General features: G+C 36.4%; 1 protein-coding gene across 1 annotated transcript in view; it reads left to right on the top strand.

The window, feature by feature from the left end:
* The window catches only part of sprt (PDZ domain-containing protein sprite), an 83308-nt gene that overhangs the window by 34487 nt on the left and 30687 nt on the right, over nucleotides 1–18134 (top strand). Inside the window, exons 3-4 of the mRNA XM_090374723.1 lie at nucleotides 2208–2343; nucleotides 9745–9935. Of these exons, the coding sequence (XP_090230849.1) occupies nucleotides 2208–2343; nucleotides 9745–9935 (327 nt within the window). The remainder of the gene's footprint in view (nucleotides 1–2207; nucleotides 2344–9744; nucleotides 9936–18134) is intronic.

Below are 18134 nucleotides of genomic sequence, written 5' to 3'. Positions count from 1 at the left end.
GAGTTGTTTACATAAGTAAAGAACTCTTAGCTGTTTTTCTTAGCATCCTTTGCCAAAGACTTCTCGTAAACTGCCTTTGCCTGCCTAACTTCCTTTGTGACTTGATTACAGACTAGCTTATATCTGCCGTAGGCTTCTTGTGTCGCCTGATAATTTATATGCATCCCATGCATTTTTGTTCTCTGCAACGAGCCTCATTAATTCACCTGGCATCATTTTGGCCTCAACCTTGAACAGTATTTCTTACTTAGTGTGAAAAACATAGTAGCTTAAAGCCTGATTCCCTGAAGGCTTTTGGGACTACAATGTGTACAGAAAGGATAGACGGGGTAGGAAGGGAGGAGGGGATGATGCTGTTAGTTAAGAAACACGAAAGCTAAGGAAGTGCACCCAGTTGACATAGGTGGACAGTGCAATGTTGAGTCAGTTTGGTGTAACATAAACACTGGGAAAGGGAAAATGAGAGTCCGCTGTTGGTAACATCATAAGTTGATCCCACTGTATAGAATTTAAAAACTGTCTGAGACCACTGTAGTCACCTTTACGAAAGCAAAAACTCTTCCCTTTACCCCTGATGGTAGTTACATCTTTAAGTAAATCCCACATCAGTACATTGTGATCACTGTCACCTAGTGGTTCCTTTACCTGTAAATTATTAATGCATGAATAATCATTGCTGACAATCAGATCAAGGATATTACTCCCTCTGGTTGCCCCCCCCCTCGTACATGTTGCTGTAGAAAACAATCCTCCAATAAATCCACAAAAGTGTTGATAGCGTGCCAGTGACCAACCCGCAAGTTGAGGCCAATATCTGGAAAGTTAAAATCCCCCATTACAAGATATTCTTATTTACTAGCCCACACTATTTCTCTGCACAACTGTTCGTTGTACTCATCAGAGTTATTAGGCCTATAACACACTCCTACTCTCATCTTCCCTTTCCCAGTGTTTATGTCACACAATACCGACTCAACATTGCACTGTCCACCCATGTCAATTGGATGCACTTCCTTAGATTTTGTGTTTGTTAACTAATAGCATAACCCCTCCTACCCTGTCTATCCTTTCTGTACACATTGTACTCCCCAATTCCAATTCTGCACCGCCTATATCTGTGTTACACCATGTCTCTGATATCCCAACAATATCTGCCTTTGATGCCTTGATCATCACTTCAAATTCATTTACCATACTTCTAGCATTGGCGTGCATGCAAAGTATACATGTACCTGTTCTTACTTTTAGTTACGCTAACACAACCCATGTATTTACTTGTTCCATGATGACTCCCAGCAGCTCTTGAAATCCCAGCAACTTGCTCTCTAGGCTGCTGCTCGTTACAATAGAAGCAGTGCAAGAATCACTTTTGCCTCTGCCTACAGCTATGGTTAATCTTTTAGTCTGTGAATCCGCCCCCTCCAAGCTAGCAGTTTTCCGATCCATCTAACACTGCCTCGACAGCATTAGCAAATATTCCTGCACCCTTTCTATTTAAGTGTACCGCCATCTCTGTAGAAGCAGTCTCTCCTGAAAATAAGCACACAGACCAGGATGAAAAAAATTCTACCCCTTGAACTTTGCACAATCTCTCCACGCCGAATTGATCGACAAGGCTCTCATCATATACTCCCTCCTATTGTGTCTGGGCAGAATTGCAGACACTTTGAAATTTAACCCTAACTCGCGACTTTTTTTCAGCATTGACTTGTACTTGTTAAGTAAATCTGCAGGTCTCTTACTCTTAAGGTCATTAGTGCCAACGTGTACAACAGTATCACCTTTTGTGCCCTTAAAAGATGATATCTGCCCTACAACGTCATCAACTTTCGCCCCTGGCAGACATAGCCTGGTCCTGTTCCACCTATCTTTTTGCATAATATATTCCCCGTCTCCCTGACAATAGAGACACCAACAATAACTAGTTCCTGTGGGACCAGCGCATTCTGCCTTGGAGATTGCCGCTGTGATTATTATTTACTGATCGTCATTCTTAACTTTATTTTAATTATGCGTGCAATTTCATAATTTGCAGATCAGACATTTAAAATAAACACGTGATATGCATTCTCATCAAAAATACTTTATGCTTTCCAAACAGTGTTCGCATCAGTATTTTATGTTAAACGGTTATGCTTTAGTGGATACTATAAACGCCTTCATTTTCTAAAATCGTGTCTCCTTTATTTTTGTTTATTTTCATGTAGTGAGAGTATTGATGATCAATTACACAAGGCCGAACTAGAATACCTACTAGTTCAGGAAGAAGTGGCGCTGCTTTCGCTAAAGGAAGACCACTGGAAGGGTGAGCCGCTTTCCAAGACTAACGACACCAAAGAAGAGGTAATAAACATTATCCAGTATTGCGATTTGGGGAAGTTTTTACTACACTAAGACACATTTCCTTAACAATTTACCAAATAGTGCAGAAAGTTATTTTTCTGCTTTCTCTGCCATAAATATGTTTTGTTTTGTTTTTTTTTCTCGATATTTTGTTTAGAGAATGAGTAATGTAATTCTGTGTAGCAGTATTCCCCTCAGGACAAGGAAATTGAAACAAAAAATCCTTAGCCACTCATCAGGAACTATTGTCAAACAAATGGTATCAACTACTGTTTTCATGCGCACTGAAGCGGTTACAATTTGCAGAAACACAAGACAATTGGTAATCAAAAACGAAATAAAATACACATTCCGCTCGTGTAGTTGAATTTGTAAGTGCCAGAAGATGTTAAGGTTGTTGTGTATTATCGCCAACACAATTCAGGACATGAGGCGTCAGTGTTTCGTGACTGCCGATGCTTGTGATGTGAGTTGGTTTGAAAAAAAAAAAACAACTCTACAGCACTCTGGAATCACCTAACTGAGATACACTTGAAAGGACTAAATAAATTAATTCACCTCATCGATGGATTCGAACCAGTCTTCTCAAACGAGGGGAAAACGATATCATCACCTTCCAGCTACGGCAACAAAACGGTTCAAAATAACGGCAGTTCACTATAAATCTATCCCTGTGTCTTGTTCTACCTACAGAGGCACATGCCTTCGTGGATTGGTTAGAACACGCCGGGGGAGGAGAATGTATAAATTTTTGAACCCTACACAAAATATTCTCACAACGATCTCTATAAAGGAGCCTCCGGGAAAAAAAATTTCAAATAATGATGCCCTGGATCCTAGATTTATGGGCTCTGCCAGATTAAGAACCCTAGGTTAATTTACCTAGGTATAAATCAGGCCTTAACATACCAAGTAATAAAAGCTTACGCCGATACATCTAATAATAAAAGTCTGATTTTTTTTCGGCACTTCTCAAGAGGCAAATAGTCACACTTAGCTTCCTTAATATGAATCCAAAGTCTTAATAAATTAACTAATTCGGGCCAGCTGCTTTGAGGAACGTTGCAACTCTGAAAATGCCTTCATTCGGCTCATGCAGAATTTCTATATCTAGTGTCGAGAAGGGTAATCATTGCGCCAGAAGATAAAATATGATTTCTGCATCCCCTTCCCTTACTTTCCAGCAGAAATTTGATGCCAAAAGGTAATTTTGAGAATCCCCCCCCCCCCACCCTTATACAACTGAGTCCCTGGGTGGCTGTACCTTAAAATTTCCCCATCGCTACACCGTTTTCTATTCACGTTCGCTTAAAATTAGCATTTTATATAGCACTTTTTATGTGTTTGTCTCTTCCTACGTAATGCAAATCAGTACAATACTATAGCTGCCTCCTCCTCAACACAAAATTAACCGAATGTTTAGCCTGGCCTTTATGTCTGTAATTTTTTGGCATATTATTGATTTTATTTTACAAAACTGCCTTTATTATTATTATTTACATATAAAAATAACAATAATAATAAACACACAGGTTATTATTATACGAATTACAAAATTGTATACTGTATTATTGCCAAAATACAGTTTGAGGAATTAACAAAGTGTAATATAAAAAAAAAAAAGTATTTAAAAACATCAATTATGATAATACATATCACTATTGTATAACTCCTGCCTGTACAAAAACAAATAAATGCGCTTCGAACAGACCTATGTGTAGTCCCACTAATTATAAACACGAAATATTATATTTATTTTAAATACTATATTAATGAAAATTTAAATATTAAGTTTAAAAAATATAAGACAATAACAAGCTTACCTTAAACATCTAAAAATAAATTAGCAGACTCTCAAAAAGAAACAGTGGCTTTTGGTAACTGGTTATGGAGTTAAATAAGCATAAAAACATCGCTGCATACTTAATAACTGTAGTTCGCTTTCTGGCGTCTGCTAATTTCTTATGGGATCTTAGGAGGCAGAACGTCCCCCTGGTGTAATTTTTTGTAAAAACAGCGTAATTGCATATTTTATGAAGCTAATAGCCAAATCAAATTTATAAACTTTAATAGTTATAATCAAAAAAGTAAAAATGTAACTTTTATTTAATTTGTAAAATTAAATAAATTCGCGAAGGAAAAAAAAAAAAGAAAAACTAGTGAAATGTTGACGTCTATCTTTAAAATTAATGATTTTATGATAATCTTTACAAATTACAGTCGGGTCGTAACTCACGACTCCCCCCCACCTATAACTTCACCCAGTTCCATGAATATAAAGTTAATAATTTGCTGATTTCTTAAGCTGGAACATTTCGATGAATATCTCAAGAGAAATGGTTAGAGGTAAAAGTGTGGCAAAACTGTTTCACACAAATAGTGATGAAGCCAGATTACTAAATCGGCATCTCTTTTTTTTTTTTTTTTTTTTGTTTATTCTGTTTTTTTCTCTATAGGTTGAATACATAGGGTGATGTTATTATATTCTCTATCTTATAAATTCTTTTCACGTTATGGGGTCGTCCCGGATTGCAAACAGAAAATTTATTTTTAATTTTCATTGAGATCGAGTCCGCACGCCACCTCAAAATATTACTACCCGCACAGATTCAGTTTATTAGCTGAAATAAAGCAGTTATGATGAACACAGCAACCCCTCTAGTCCATTGGGCGTTCCTCATGGATTATCATAGTGGTTATCCTCACCATCCTCCGCACACCGGGTGGAAAAGGCCCGAGTTCGACTCCCGTCAATAGCAAAACAAAGTTTTATGGGCTTTTTTTCACTCTGTGACTGAGTTCATCGGTTTCAGGAGAGGACAGCAGGGTTTTTTTTTTTTTTTTTTTTTTATGAAAATCCCAAACACGAGAGTTATTAGAACCTATAGTACTTAGCTAAGTACCGTGCTTAGGTTGGAGGCTGAGAAGATGAGAGAAGATATTTGTTGACATTAGACTTGAACTTCTGTAGACTGTAATTTTCAGGAAAGACATATGAAGGAAGATTGTTCCAGAAAACGGCGGTTAAATTAATAAACGAGGAAGATGAAAAATTGGTTCTGTGAGTTTGAAGTTTGACAGTAAATGGATGTTAGCTGGTGACTGCACGTGTTCGGACTGTTTTGGAAGAGAGAGCGGGAATTATAGAAGCCAATTCAGAATAACAGTGCCCATGGAAGTATCTGTAGAAAAGACATGCAGCAGAAACAGTACGTCTATGAGACAGCGAGTGGAGAGACTCTGTTAGAGGTGAGTCATTAATTAACCTAACTGCCCTCTTTTGAATTGAATCTAGAAACCTGGGAGAGGTTTTGGGGGCACCACCCCAGTTGTGGGAACAATATTCTATGGTAGGGCGGATTTGCGATTTGTGCAGAGTGAACAGCTGTTTGGAAGAAAAGTAACGCCGAGAGCGAAAGAGAAAACCAAGTTTTTTAGATGCAGAGGAAGCAATATTTGTAATGTGCTTGTGCCAAGAGAGATTAGAAGTCAGGGTAATCCCCAAAAGAGATATATCATTTTGCCTAGAAATTGGAGTGTCACCAAAGATAAGCATAGAAGCAGAAGAATCATTTTTACGAGATATAAGACAAGAATGAGTTTTAGAAGGATTGAAATCAACTAAGTTGTCTTTGCCTCATTGGAGATCAGCATTTAAGGAATTGGTAGCGAATATTCGAGAAGTTGAAGAAGGAGAAAGAACTGAACCTTGGGGGGACACTAGCATTAGTGGAGAAGTTAGAAGACAGAGAACCATCTACCATCACCTTCAGTGAGCGATCAGAGAGAAAACTGGATAACTAATAACAAAAAACATTTGGCAAACCATAAGATGGAAGCTTGTTTAGAAGACCTTTATGCCAAACACGATCGAAAGCCTTTGAGATATCAAGAGCAACTGCTTGTGTTTCACCGAACGCTTCCATTGAATTTGTCCATAAAGGGTAACATAAGCCAAAATATCACCAGTGGATCGACACTGACGGAATCCATACTGGCGATCGTTGATCAGACGGAAGATCGTTGATCCTTCCAGAAACACTGGTTTTTTATACAGCGAAACAGGCACACCGACTAGAAAACCCACAGAGTTTACGGACATAATGCACACGGGTAGATGAGGTTGTTCCCGGGTAACCTAATATGACATTCTTTTATTAAGTCTCTTGGGCCGTAGTGTACCGTAAATGTAGTTTTTTGGGCAATTAATAGAAAATTATAGATTTAAGCCTTAAAAATTAATATTTAAAGCATCGTCAATTTATGTTCAGGAAAGTTCTCTGAGTTAAAATGTTAGCAATCAATTTATTAAAGTGAAAGACGTTATGTAGAATCGGTTAATTACATCTGAATTAATATACTTTTAGTACAATCATCATATATCTTTTATTTACACTTATATTTATTTATAGTAAGACCTGAAAAATCTGGCGTTCTCAGAACCCAGAACATGCCATATTTTTGAAAATTCCGGTTTTTTAGAGGTGAACCGCACAGCCTGTTCTTGTAGTAGGATTTTGGCAGCATCAGCAACTAAGGCCGCATTGCTCCATATATATTGTCTGTAAATTACGTATGTTCTGAGGTCGATTTTCTGTTTGCTGGACGAAAAATCCGAGTTTTCGGGAGAAAAACCCTTGCCCGAGACCGACTAATTCAGCCACATTGTAAAAAAAGGTCGTAAAAATTCATCACATCATAGATGAGATTCAAATTCAGGTCATTTCCACGCGAGGTGGGAAGGACGGCGATTCTACCAACTGTGCTACCACAAGGGCTAGTAATTCCTTATTTATATTAGATTATACCTATGTATAGTAGCATCTGATTCCTCTAACCTCCGCAGAGCGATAGTCACCAACATTATCTAAGAAATAAAGGTCGCAGGTTCAATTTTCAAAATTTCAAATGCTGTCTCCGGTATGAGTGTTGCGAGTGTCCAGTTCTTTTTTTTTTTTTTTTTTTAATATGAGATATAAATAGTGCGATATGATTTCGGCAAATGAATCACCTTAAAAACTAAATACATAATACTGTTCTATTAAGTACTATACTATTATTATTATTATTATTATTAATAGCCATATGGTGCAAGGAAGCCTGAGGCTTATGCTGCACCGGCCAAAAAAAATTTCCCTATTACCCTGAGAGAGAGAGAGAGAGAGAGAGAAGTAGAAAGGAATCACCAAGAAAGAGAAAAATGATGATATCCAGCTCGAGACCCTGGGTGTGCCAAGCCCATACTCACCAGATGTGAGCCCCTGAGGGTAAATGAACTAGTACAAGGCCTAAGTTGAGGATAGCAGACCCTAGGCAAAAGTAGTTTTGGGGCCCTTGTAAAACTGTTTTTTATGAAATGACATTTAATGTTTTGGGATTAATAATAATAATGATAAATGGATAGGTTTTGGTGCCGTTTTGTGAAGTTATGAAGTTTGTGAAACTCGTTCAAAAAGTCATATTGTCAATAATTCTTGCTTGAAACTGCTTTTTAAATTACTGATATTATACTATTCAAACACAGAAAGATTACTAATTAGGATAATGTAGTTTTGTATTTTTTGAATTTTAAATAAAAAATTGTGTTTTATATTTCGAGAGGACGGGGCTCCATGATTTTATGTATTTGCGTAGGGGTAAGATGGGCCCTGAACTAGTGTTGAATGTATACCAAATGAATGAATTCTTACTTGGCAAACATAGAAACAATGACATGCAGTCTAAGAAATAAGTAAAGTAAAGTAAAGTAAGTAAAACAGAAAGATTAGTATTTGTAAATTAAAAATAGAATATAATGCATAAATATCCGGCACCTGTGGTGTTTTTTTTTTTTTTTTTTTAAGTCTGGGTAACTCATTTTTCCTCTATCTTTGTACGGTACAAGACAAAAAAAAGTACAAGGGTCATTCAAATGAAAGCTAAAACAGATAATGGTTATTTCTCCCTTCCCTTCACAGGACTGGCATGCAAGTATATGTGTAAGATATCCACCGCGAGGGTAGTTGAAGTATGAGTGCTGTGAACAACATAAAAACGAACTAATATGCTCAGCGTGCGTTTATGCAATTTGAGTACACAGAACGACAGCTTAGTGAACTTCCCCAATCTAAATTACAGAAATGCATGAAAAGATTACGTGGGGAGTGTTCGGCAATCTGGCGGAGGTGGCTCAAAATTTATGGCTTCACCTGATTTTTTGCTTCTTGATCTCTGAAATTATTTTTAATATGTTGAGAGGGAGACATTATGTTCATAATTAATTAAACCATAATAACAATTAAATCGCGTGAACTGTTGAAATAAAGTGAATTTTATTGTGCAAGTAAGTAGGCCAAACTCCCAAACAACAGCGCTATTTAATAACCGGCAGCTGATTCATTGTCAAAATGCTATAAACTCTTCTGATCTAATGGTCGTGCCGGAGTATAAACAGGACGAAAAAATTCACTTGATAATAGCAGTTCAGGTGGTTTAATTAGTACCAACAAATTATATTTTGCCAAATTATGCCAACAAATTATACTGTACTTTAATAATACGGAATGTTTTAAGTTGCAGGTTTCTCCAGCGATGCGTATGCCTAGTAAATTATTTGAAATACTCAAGCAGTATTGAACCATGCTCGCATCCAACATTTTAAGAGCAACTTGTAAGCCTTTGAGAGAAAACATGCAGCGCTGCCCTAGTTCATTGCATTTCTTCACCTCCTAAGCAAACCAGTAGTTAAATTCAAGAAATAAACTGTTACAAAAGAATATATATGGAAACACATGGCTAGTTCATTTCTTGATGAACATTAGCCACGAAGAAAAACGAGTCATTAAAGACATGATTAAAGTAATTAAATTATTACGAACACACCCAGAGATATGATTAAACACTTCAAACATTTTCGTAAATAAAAATTATTTTATTACATTGTACTATTTCGGTCTCTCAATTTGGGATTCATTTCTCTGTTAATTGTCCTTTTTAGTGTTAAAAATCTTCCATGCCACAAACTATATGAATCATATGAATCATATGAATCATCGGAACATTAACTAAAGTAAGAGATCACAACTAATGCAGAATTTCAAATGCCAGGAGAAAAATAAATAATAACAATAAATCAAATAATTACGCTTCATTGTCATGTTTTGTGTCGACCCAAAGTGGAAGAAGTATGGGACATATAAATACACACTATGCACTAATGTCTAAGTTCAATGACTGATATATATATATATATATATATATATATACTGTATGTACATATCGAAAGAAATAATCAGGGCTCTGTACTTTATTTATGTAGCTAAAATTTCGAGAAATTGCAACTTTTTGTTGGGGTCTAAAAATATAGTATTAAAAAGTTTTATTTTTTAATTATTATTTTATTTATTTATTTTTAATATATAGGATAGAGCTGGCGACCTCTACAATTATATAAATGGCGTGAAGCGAAGCGGAGCTGTGCCGGCCTTGCACACGCTCGAGCTTTCTGGCTCGGTTGATAGTATCCTCTTAATTCAGGAACATTTACAGAACTGCAGCACAACAGCTGCGATTGGTTGGACGGATGAGGTCACGGGTTTGAAAGCCGGAGACAGGTAATTTAGAGCTTTTACTATCAGTTATGTCAAATTTAATTTCCCCTTAACCTGAATTCAATTCGAAGTTTCGTGAACTAAAAATACTGGCTTGGCTCTGTTGATGATACCAGAATAAGGTGTATTGATTAAACTGTAATCTGTAGGAAAAGGTTTACTAAATAATTTATACGTATAACTTGAAAAATGTAAATTAGAATACGTGCTTTTGAAATATAAAAATGTCTGCATTTTTACAATAATATAAAACCAGGGTTTTATATTTTCTCTGTAAGCAGCGCCTACCAAGAATACTGTATTTCTGAATCCAAGACCAATTGCAGTCCTAGTAACCCTTCAACCTCTCGAGTAATCTTAAATCTTAATGCTAAACAGAGTTTAGAAACCACAGGAGATCGACTCAGATTACAGATATGTTAGGACACATTGCCTGGTACAACTTACAGACGTGAACCACACAAAACGAAAGCAAATAAAATTTAAAAAAATAATAATAAATAAAAAATAAACAAACAACAATAATAAAAATAAAATAAATGGTAACCAGAAAGGATCAGGATTTCTCACCCGATCCTTTCTGGTTACCATTTATTTTATTTTTATTATTGTTGTTTGTTTATTTTTTATTTATTATTATTTTTTTAAATTTTATTTGCTTTAGTTTTGTGTGGTTCACGTCTGTAAGTTGTACCAGGCAATGTGTCCTAACATATCTGTAATCTGAGTCGATCTCCTGTGGTTTCTAAACTCTGTTTAGCATGTTTTTTTAAATACAATATTTTAATTTATTCTTACACCGTCCTTTGAAATCGATATTTTATGCGCATTTGGAAGCGTTGTCCCTGGGTAAATCAGCGTTTGCTGAAACCAGCATCAAGCGGTAGCAAACATAAATTGTGTAGACCCGCCAGAGAATACTTGCAGGCTCCAACCCAAGTAATCTATATACTCAGCCCGGAAAGCAACCTGTTAAAATCAAAAGAAGCGTTTTTAGCTTTTAGCAGATATGCCTCAGCAGTCTTCAAAAGGCGTTGGTATCATCCCTCCACGTCTGATCCCACAACATAGACTTCCACACCAGACGTTCCTGAAACCGCTATGATCGCTCCTCATACCTGCCCTTCCCTCATCACCGGCTACTATCAGAATTGAATGAACACCTAAATGGACATCTTCCACGTTGGCATGACGGAACTGAACTGATATAAATGAAATTCAGACACTTCCCATTGCACCTTCCCAACTTTGCATACCTCCCTTGTTCTGCAAGCTGTCTTCCTTTCCCTGGCCTTCGGTGGGCTCCCAGACCAGGGGTGATTCCTACTTCTCCCTTCCCACCTCTTCTTTCCGCTGGAGGATGCCTCCTTTCCTCATCCTCCTCCTTTTCCCTACTTTGACTCCACCACTTCTACTATCTTCCCCACTCTCTTCCCTCTTTTTTTTTTTTTTTTGTTTAGTCTCCGTCCAGAAAGCTCAGGTGACCCTGGCGGAGATCACCCAGAGTATGAAGGCAGCCTGGCTCACCTCCCAGTGGTGGTAGCGGGCAACGCAGGGTTCCACTAGGGGCCCTGCGGCCAAGTAGCCAGAGACACAACAACAGAACATAACACAATTCTGCATAAACCAGACAATTCAATTAGTCATACATAGCATGATTTGAGAGTGTTGTTAAATAAATCTACATTGTATTAAAATTAAGGTAAAAGTTGTAGTGAAATAATTCGTTAGAACTGGATTTTTACTTTAAAAAAAGTATGAAACTGATCAGTAGAATATATCAAGATTGAGATTTGAAACCAAAGGAAGTATAATATATAAAATAGTGGGTATTGATTGCAACGGGGGCTATTTCACTAATTCACTTGAAATACTCTTTACAATTAAATTAATCATTGTGGTAAGTTGTACCTTATTTACAATTTCAGACATAAAAAGATCGGGGTTGGTTGATGTTCAATAGATCTGTAAATGAGTATAAAAAAGTTTTTATATGCCGATATAGCTAAAAGTGGCTATAGATGTTTACATCTATATCTACCTAGGAATTTTTGGCTATCCTTGAAAATTCAAGTTGTTATTTTAACGATATAGCTAAGCATCTCTCTTATATCCGTATGTGTAGTTGTCTGTACAAGTGATGTGTTTGCAGACCGATTTGCATGTTGTGCGGACTAAAAAACCGGAATAACTCACTGGAGTTAAAAATCAATACTCCTCCTGAGATCATCTAACTACAACCTCGATTGAAGAGGACTTTAGAAATTTTTCCAGTCATAAATGGGAATCGAACCCAGACCTGCCCGAACGAGTAACAAGAAGTGAAACCATTATATTGTCAAGGAGGGTCATTTTTTCGTAAATGCCAGTTCTTCATTCTCTTGAAGAGGCCCTAATAAAAATTCGGAAAACTTTTTCTGGATTTCTTTCTATGCAATACATCCAAGAATAACGTTTATACAAACAGCCCACATATTCTGGATGAGTGGTATTTTTTTCAAGGATGTTATTAATGCAGCAAGCCTCGCCAACTGGCATTAACCAGTACAGAATTACGCATACTGCTTCTTCAAATATCTATGTGACACCAAAACAAGTTTAATATTAATATAATAAACAATTATTATTGTCTTCAGATAGATTGAGGTTCTTCTAGATATTGAAACAGTTATATTCCAGATTATGGGTACACCTCCGGAGGAAGTGGCTTCTTTTGCTTGAACCCGTCCCAAATTACTGGCGCAAACTAACCTGAATTTTTTTCACTAGCCAAAAATTAGTCTTTTAAAAAACCCACACTTCTTTTGCTTGAATTCTTTCCGAATTTGGCGATGCCCGAACGTATTGACAAGTTGTACTCATAATCTGGAGTTCAGCCATTGAAACGAATCTAAACGCAATGGCAGCTCGTAGCTCAGATTTTTCCATTTTATTTTCATTTGTTAATATCCTTCACAAATGCTTAGCTAAAAGAAAGACTCGTTAGGAAAACTATAAAATTTGGTACATAACTTTACCAAGTTATTTATTCACTGCGTAAAAATTTTCAAACTACTGTACTGTAATATAATGTAGAAAATTTCACCTTACTAAGTTATTTATTAAATGCGTAAAAATTTTCAAACTACTTTACTGTAATATGATGTAGAAAATTTCTCGCACAACAACCGTCGCTTTTGCAAGAAATTTTCTTGATTTATGCTTTCTGACACTCGAGGTCTGTTTACCAATACTGTAATTCTTTATTAGTCAAAATATGCGCTGTTTGAACGTGCCTCTATTAATAAACAGCTGCATATTCAAAATATTGCTTATTGATGAAATAGTAAGGGCGTAGCCATGTGTAACGGTGCCTTTATTTGAATTGGAGCATTATAGTCTAAAGCTGTTCCTAATGAAACCGCGTACCGTACACACATCCTCTTACATCCTGCAGAGACTGTAACGGTTAAGTAGACATGTCCACAACTGTGTAGTAAGGCATAATAAGTCGATGTCTCATCTTCCTGAAGGTAGCGAGCTGTGAAGTATGAGGAAGTTTTTTTCCACTTGCTGATACTGTGAGATGATCTCGAATTCCATACATTGCAAGTTATTTTGATGTTGGTGAATAGCAGCATGCGAAGCCATCAACTTGGCGGTTGGTCAACTCAACGCAATATTGAAGGACAAAAGGATTATTATGCATTAGGCCAAAGGTATTCGATCCTAAAGCTGAAAACCTGCTACAACGTATCACCGAAACTTGTAACGAGCAAAGTAAATAGCTGGCGTTACAGAGATGTTTCGATTAGCGAAAATCCGAGTTATGAACTTTTGATCTAACGCATAGAAATTTTTGACACCTGATTAATCGATTTACGAAGTTACAACTTAAAAGAATTTTTGAGCAAATTCAGCATCTCCAAAAATAGGCACTGTTTTTTCCGCAAAAGAGCATACAAGATGCTTACGTCATGCAGCAAATAAAAGACGATTTATAAAAAAATATTGATTTATAAAAAAATTACAGAAACATTGTGTATATTAGATACCGTTAAAAATTAGCTTTATCTTATGGTAATGAGACGTTACTTGTCTCACACTGAATGATTTACAAAATTTCGGGGAAGCTCTAGATTTTTCTTTTTTTCTTTTGTTTTCTTTTGATTATTATTGGACACAAACCGGGCAAAAAATATATATAAAAGAATGAATATTATTATTAATATTAGATTTTTTTTTTCATAAGTAAATACTTAAAACAGTGAGAGCAGAGCAGCACTCAATGGGTAATTACATAAATATAGTAAAAACAACCATAGGGGCTCGCATCTGGTGAGTATGGGCTTGGCACACCCAGGGTCCTGAGCTGAATATCATCATTCTTCTCTTTCTTGGTGATTCCTTTCTAAAATAAATAAATAAATAAATTTTCTGTTTATACTCCGGGACGACGAAACGGTCAGAGGAGTTACTTCTCTCTCTCTCTCTCTCTCGCTCTCTCAGAGTAACTCGGGAATGTTTTTGGCTGGTGCAGCATACGCTCAGGCTTCCTTGCACCATACGGCTAATAATAATAAAGGCAGATTGACTAACGGCCCTTACATGATCTTTAACTATACAAGTCAACCGTCGGGCCCATCTCCGCCACTGTGGTAGACCTAGCGAATATTGTAGTTTTGTCACACGATGACAGTCAGTGGCGGTTACCCATTAAGGCAATGAGGCACGTGCCTAGGGGCCCCAGGCTTTGGGGGGCCCCAAGCCAAGACATTTTACTATAGTGTTCTAAAATAGATTAATGTTTTCAGTAAACATCATAAAAATCTTGATTAATTTAAGCGAAAATCTTGATTAATTTAAACAAAAAATTCAAAAGTACAAAATTTCATTTATTTGCCACCTAACTTTTATTTATTTTTTATTCTTTTTTTTTTTATTATTATTTTTTGGGGGGCTCCCAAATATAATTTGCCTAGGGGCCCCAACTATCCTTAATCCGCCACTGATGACAGTAGCAGTATGTCGAATGTATCCTAACAATTATTATTATTATTATTATTATTAGCCATATGGTGCAAGGAAGCCTGGGGCTTATGCTGCACCAGCAAAAAAAAAAAAAAAATTCTGAATTACCCTGAGAGAGAGAGAGAGAGAGAGAGAGAGAGAGAGAGAGAGTCAGAAGTAGAAAGGAATCACCAAGAAGGCAAGAAAGAGAAGAATGATGGTATCCAGCTCAGGACCCTGGGTTTGGCAAGCCCATACTCACCAGATGTGAGCCCCTGATGCTATGACCTCGCCATGTGACCTCGCCACACACTATCAAGTTTTACGTTATACTTTATGTTATTAAGTTCGAGACATATGTTACTCGATACTATTATTAAATTAGTTATATCCTTACTAAAAAGTAAAACTACTTAGCCAAACACAAAAGATATTATGCCCAACAAGTGATTAACAAATAGTTTAAAAAGTCATAGTCACGTTCTTTAGCTTATTTTTAAATTTAGCTAGTGATTTTGTAAGTGACGACTTGCTATTCGTACCAATATTGTATCTGCGTTTTGGCACAAAGAACGTAGCACGTAACGAGTACAGCAGTGGAAAGCGTGGTTGTGATAAATAAGTCTCTCGAAGGTTCTTAAACACAATTTAATACGTTAATTAATCAAAAAGACGGTAAAAAATTCCAAATGGAAGTTTAAAAGAAAGGGACCTTGTAATTGGATTCGCAACATGAGATGTATCATAATTGATGCTTTTATGCGCAAACGTCTGTTATAGTGATACGTACTAGCATTTACACTAGAAGAACCACAGGATACTATTATTATTATCATTAGCCATATGGTACAAGGAAGCCTGAGGCTTATGCTGCACCAGCCAAAAAAAAATTTTTCCGAATTACCCCGAGAGAGAAGTAGAAGGGAATCACCAAGAAAAAGAAGAATGATGATACCCAGCTCATGACCCTGGGTGTGCCACGCCTATACTCACCAGATGCGAGCCCCTGGGGTTACAACTTAAATCTCATAGATTAGTTGATTACTCACTATGATGTGTGTCAATGATAATACATCTATAATGTTTATTTTATTTATTTGCTGGTATGTCTATTTAGTATATCTAGAGATAGGATTGAAGAGTATAAAACAAAGGAATTACTGACTGAGAGTGTTTGCTTGTTATGTGTTCCACGGTGGAACACATAACTGGTGAGTATGGGCTTGGTACACCAAGGGTCGGCGCCTCCATAGCCAGGTGGGCAGTTTCTTGATTAGACCGGAGTTTGAGCCCGTGACCACCAAATACGGAGGATGCGGAAAGGTCAGGGAATGACCACCGCATATCCCCGGAGCAATATGGCCTTAGTTGCCAATGCTCCTAAAAACCAAATAACAACAACACCAAGGGTCCTCAGCTGGATATCATCATTCTTCTTTTTCTTGGTGATTCCCTTCTACTTTTGTCTCTCTCTCTTAGGGTAACTCAGGAATGTTTTTTGGCTGGTGCAGCATAAGCCTCAGGCTTCCTTGCACCATATAGCTAATAATAATAATAATAATAATAATAATAATAATAATGTCAAAATCAAGGCGAAATGCCCGAAATTTTCCAAACGTGAAAACAAAATAAACAAGCGCTTTAAAAGCGCACTTATTTCTTCAACAAGTATTCCGAACTGGTAGGAATTTAGTGACAAAAATATGGATATTTGCATTGTCTGAAATGTTCTTCTGGATTGGGTCGGCAGCCGTCTTAACCCGTATTTTACATTCTCGACGACGTTAATGCTTTTGCGTGCGGAACAATGCGAAGCAGAGAAGGCTGACGAATTACATATTATGGTAGTAAATCACCTCTACTGCAGAATAAAGTTTTCCTTCTATAATACGATCGGTGCCCAGTATGAAAGTGAAAGTAGGACGTTCGTGTTTCGCAATTTCTTTACTGGCCTACTATATATGTACTCACGTGTACCCGTTATGAAGAAAATATCGCGATTAACATTTGTAACGATATTCTCTGGTATGCACATATTGATATAATTTATATTCGCCATAAATATATTACACCGCAGTCTGATCTTTTGAAAAGTGCCACTTTACAATAACCAAAATTTATATCATAAATTTCAATTTTAGAAAAATAATCATTTAGAACTGGAAAACTGAGCGGAGGAAAAATAAAATAAAAGCTATAAATGGAAATTGAAATCAGTCGTAAGCTGCAATACATAGTATATAAAGCGTAGTAATTTAAATGTAACATGTACGTGTTACATTTATTGTTGGTTGTCCGTATGAGAAAACTCATTATTTTCAAAAATAAACCGCGTAAACTCAATATAGTACAACATCGTAATGGCTTTTTTAAATGTAACAGCTTAGTTTGGGATTTATTCATTTCAAGTGATGACGATTTATTAGTGTCAAGCATTATAACAATAAATCAGTATACTAAGCAATATAGAATAAATCAGAATACCATGTCATATGAGCGATATAATGCAAAACTATTTATTTTTACTCCCTTTCTAACAGGGGCATAACTACTGGGGTGGATGGTGTGGCCTTTAGATCCAAACCCAAAAGAAGCCTAAGCAAGATAACAAGATCTGTACTCCAAAATTCATGGACTTGATCTTTTGCATTAAGTTATATGAAAAATTGCTCAAAATACTGCTCCAGCACAGAGATTGGTTTCTTCTAGAATATATATTGAAATATGTAAACATGTCACTTCTAAATATGCAATGAAAAATAAAATTTTTCATTATGCTCCTGACTTCCCAAATTTTCCTTCTAATCAATGAGCTCAAGTATGGATTAAATGTGTCCATCCATACACAAATTGGATCGACACAAATCACTTCATTCAAAAGCTTGAAGAGCTTAGTTTATTGATCTAAACATTACAAAAATAATTTGATCGGATTTAGCATAGAGACCTTCTAATCAGACTGTTCCATTTTGTGATCGGTCTTCTAATCTTCTGCCCTGATTGAAAAATCAATCCAAGTAGCCTGTTTCTTCTCTTGCAGTTGGCTGCTACATATTTTTTAAATAATGAATATGTACTGCTACCAAAACTGTATACAAGATAGCAGAAGTATGGATTATGTTGGTAATCCATATTTCTCGTATGGAATGTATTTACAAATATATAAGCATATGAGGGGAAGTCTAAAAATGGAGTTTGAAAGACATAGGTACA

This window comes from Mastigoproctus giganteus, chromosome 5 (genome assembly GCF_048544385.1).
Source record: "Mastigoproctus giganteus isolate SK-2022 chromosome 5, ASM4854438v1, whole genome shotgun sequence".
NCBI classification, from domain to species: Eukaryota; Metazoa; Arthropoda; class Arachnida; order Uropygi; family Thelyphonidae; genus Mastigoproctus; species Mastigoproctus giganteus.
Note: the sequence above shows the minus strand (reverse complement) of the source record. Positions and strands in the feature narration are given on the sequence as shown.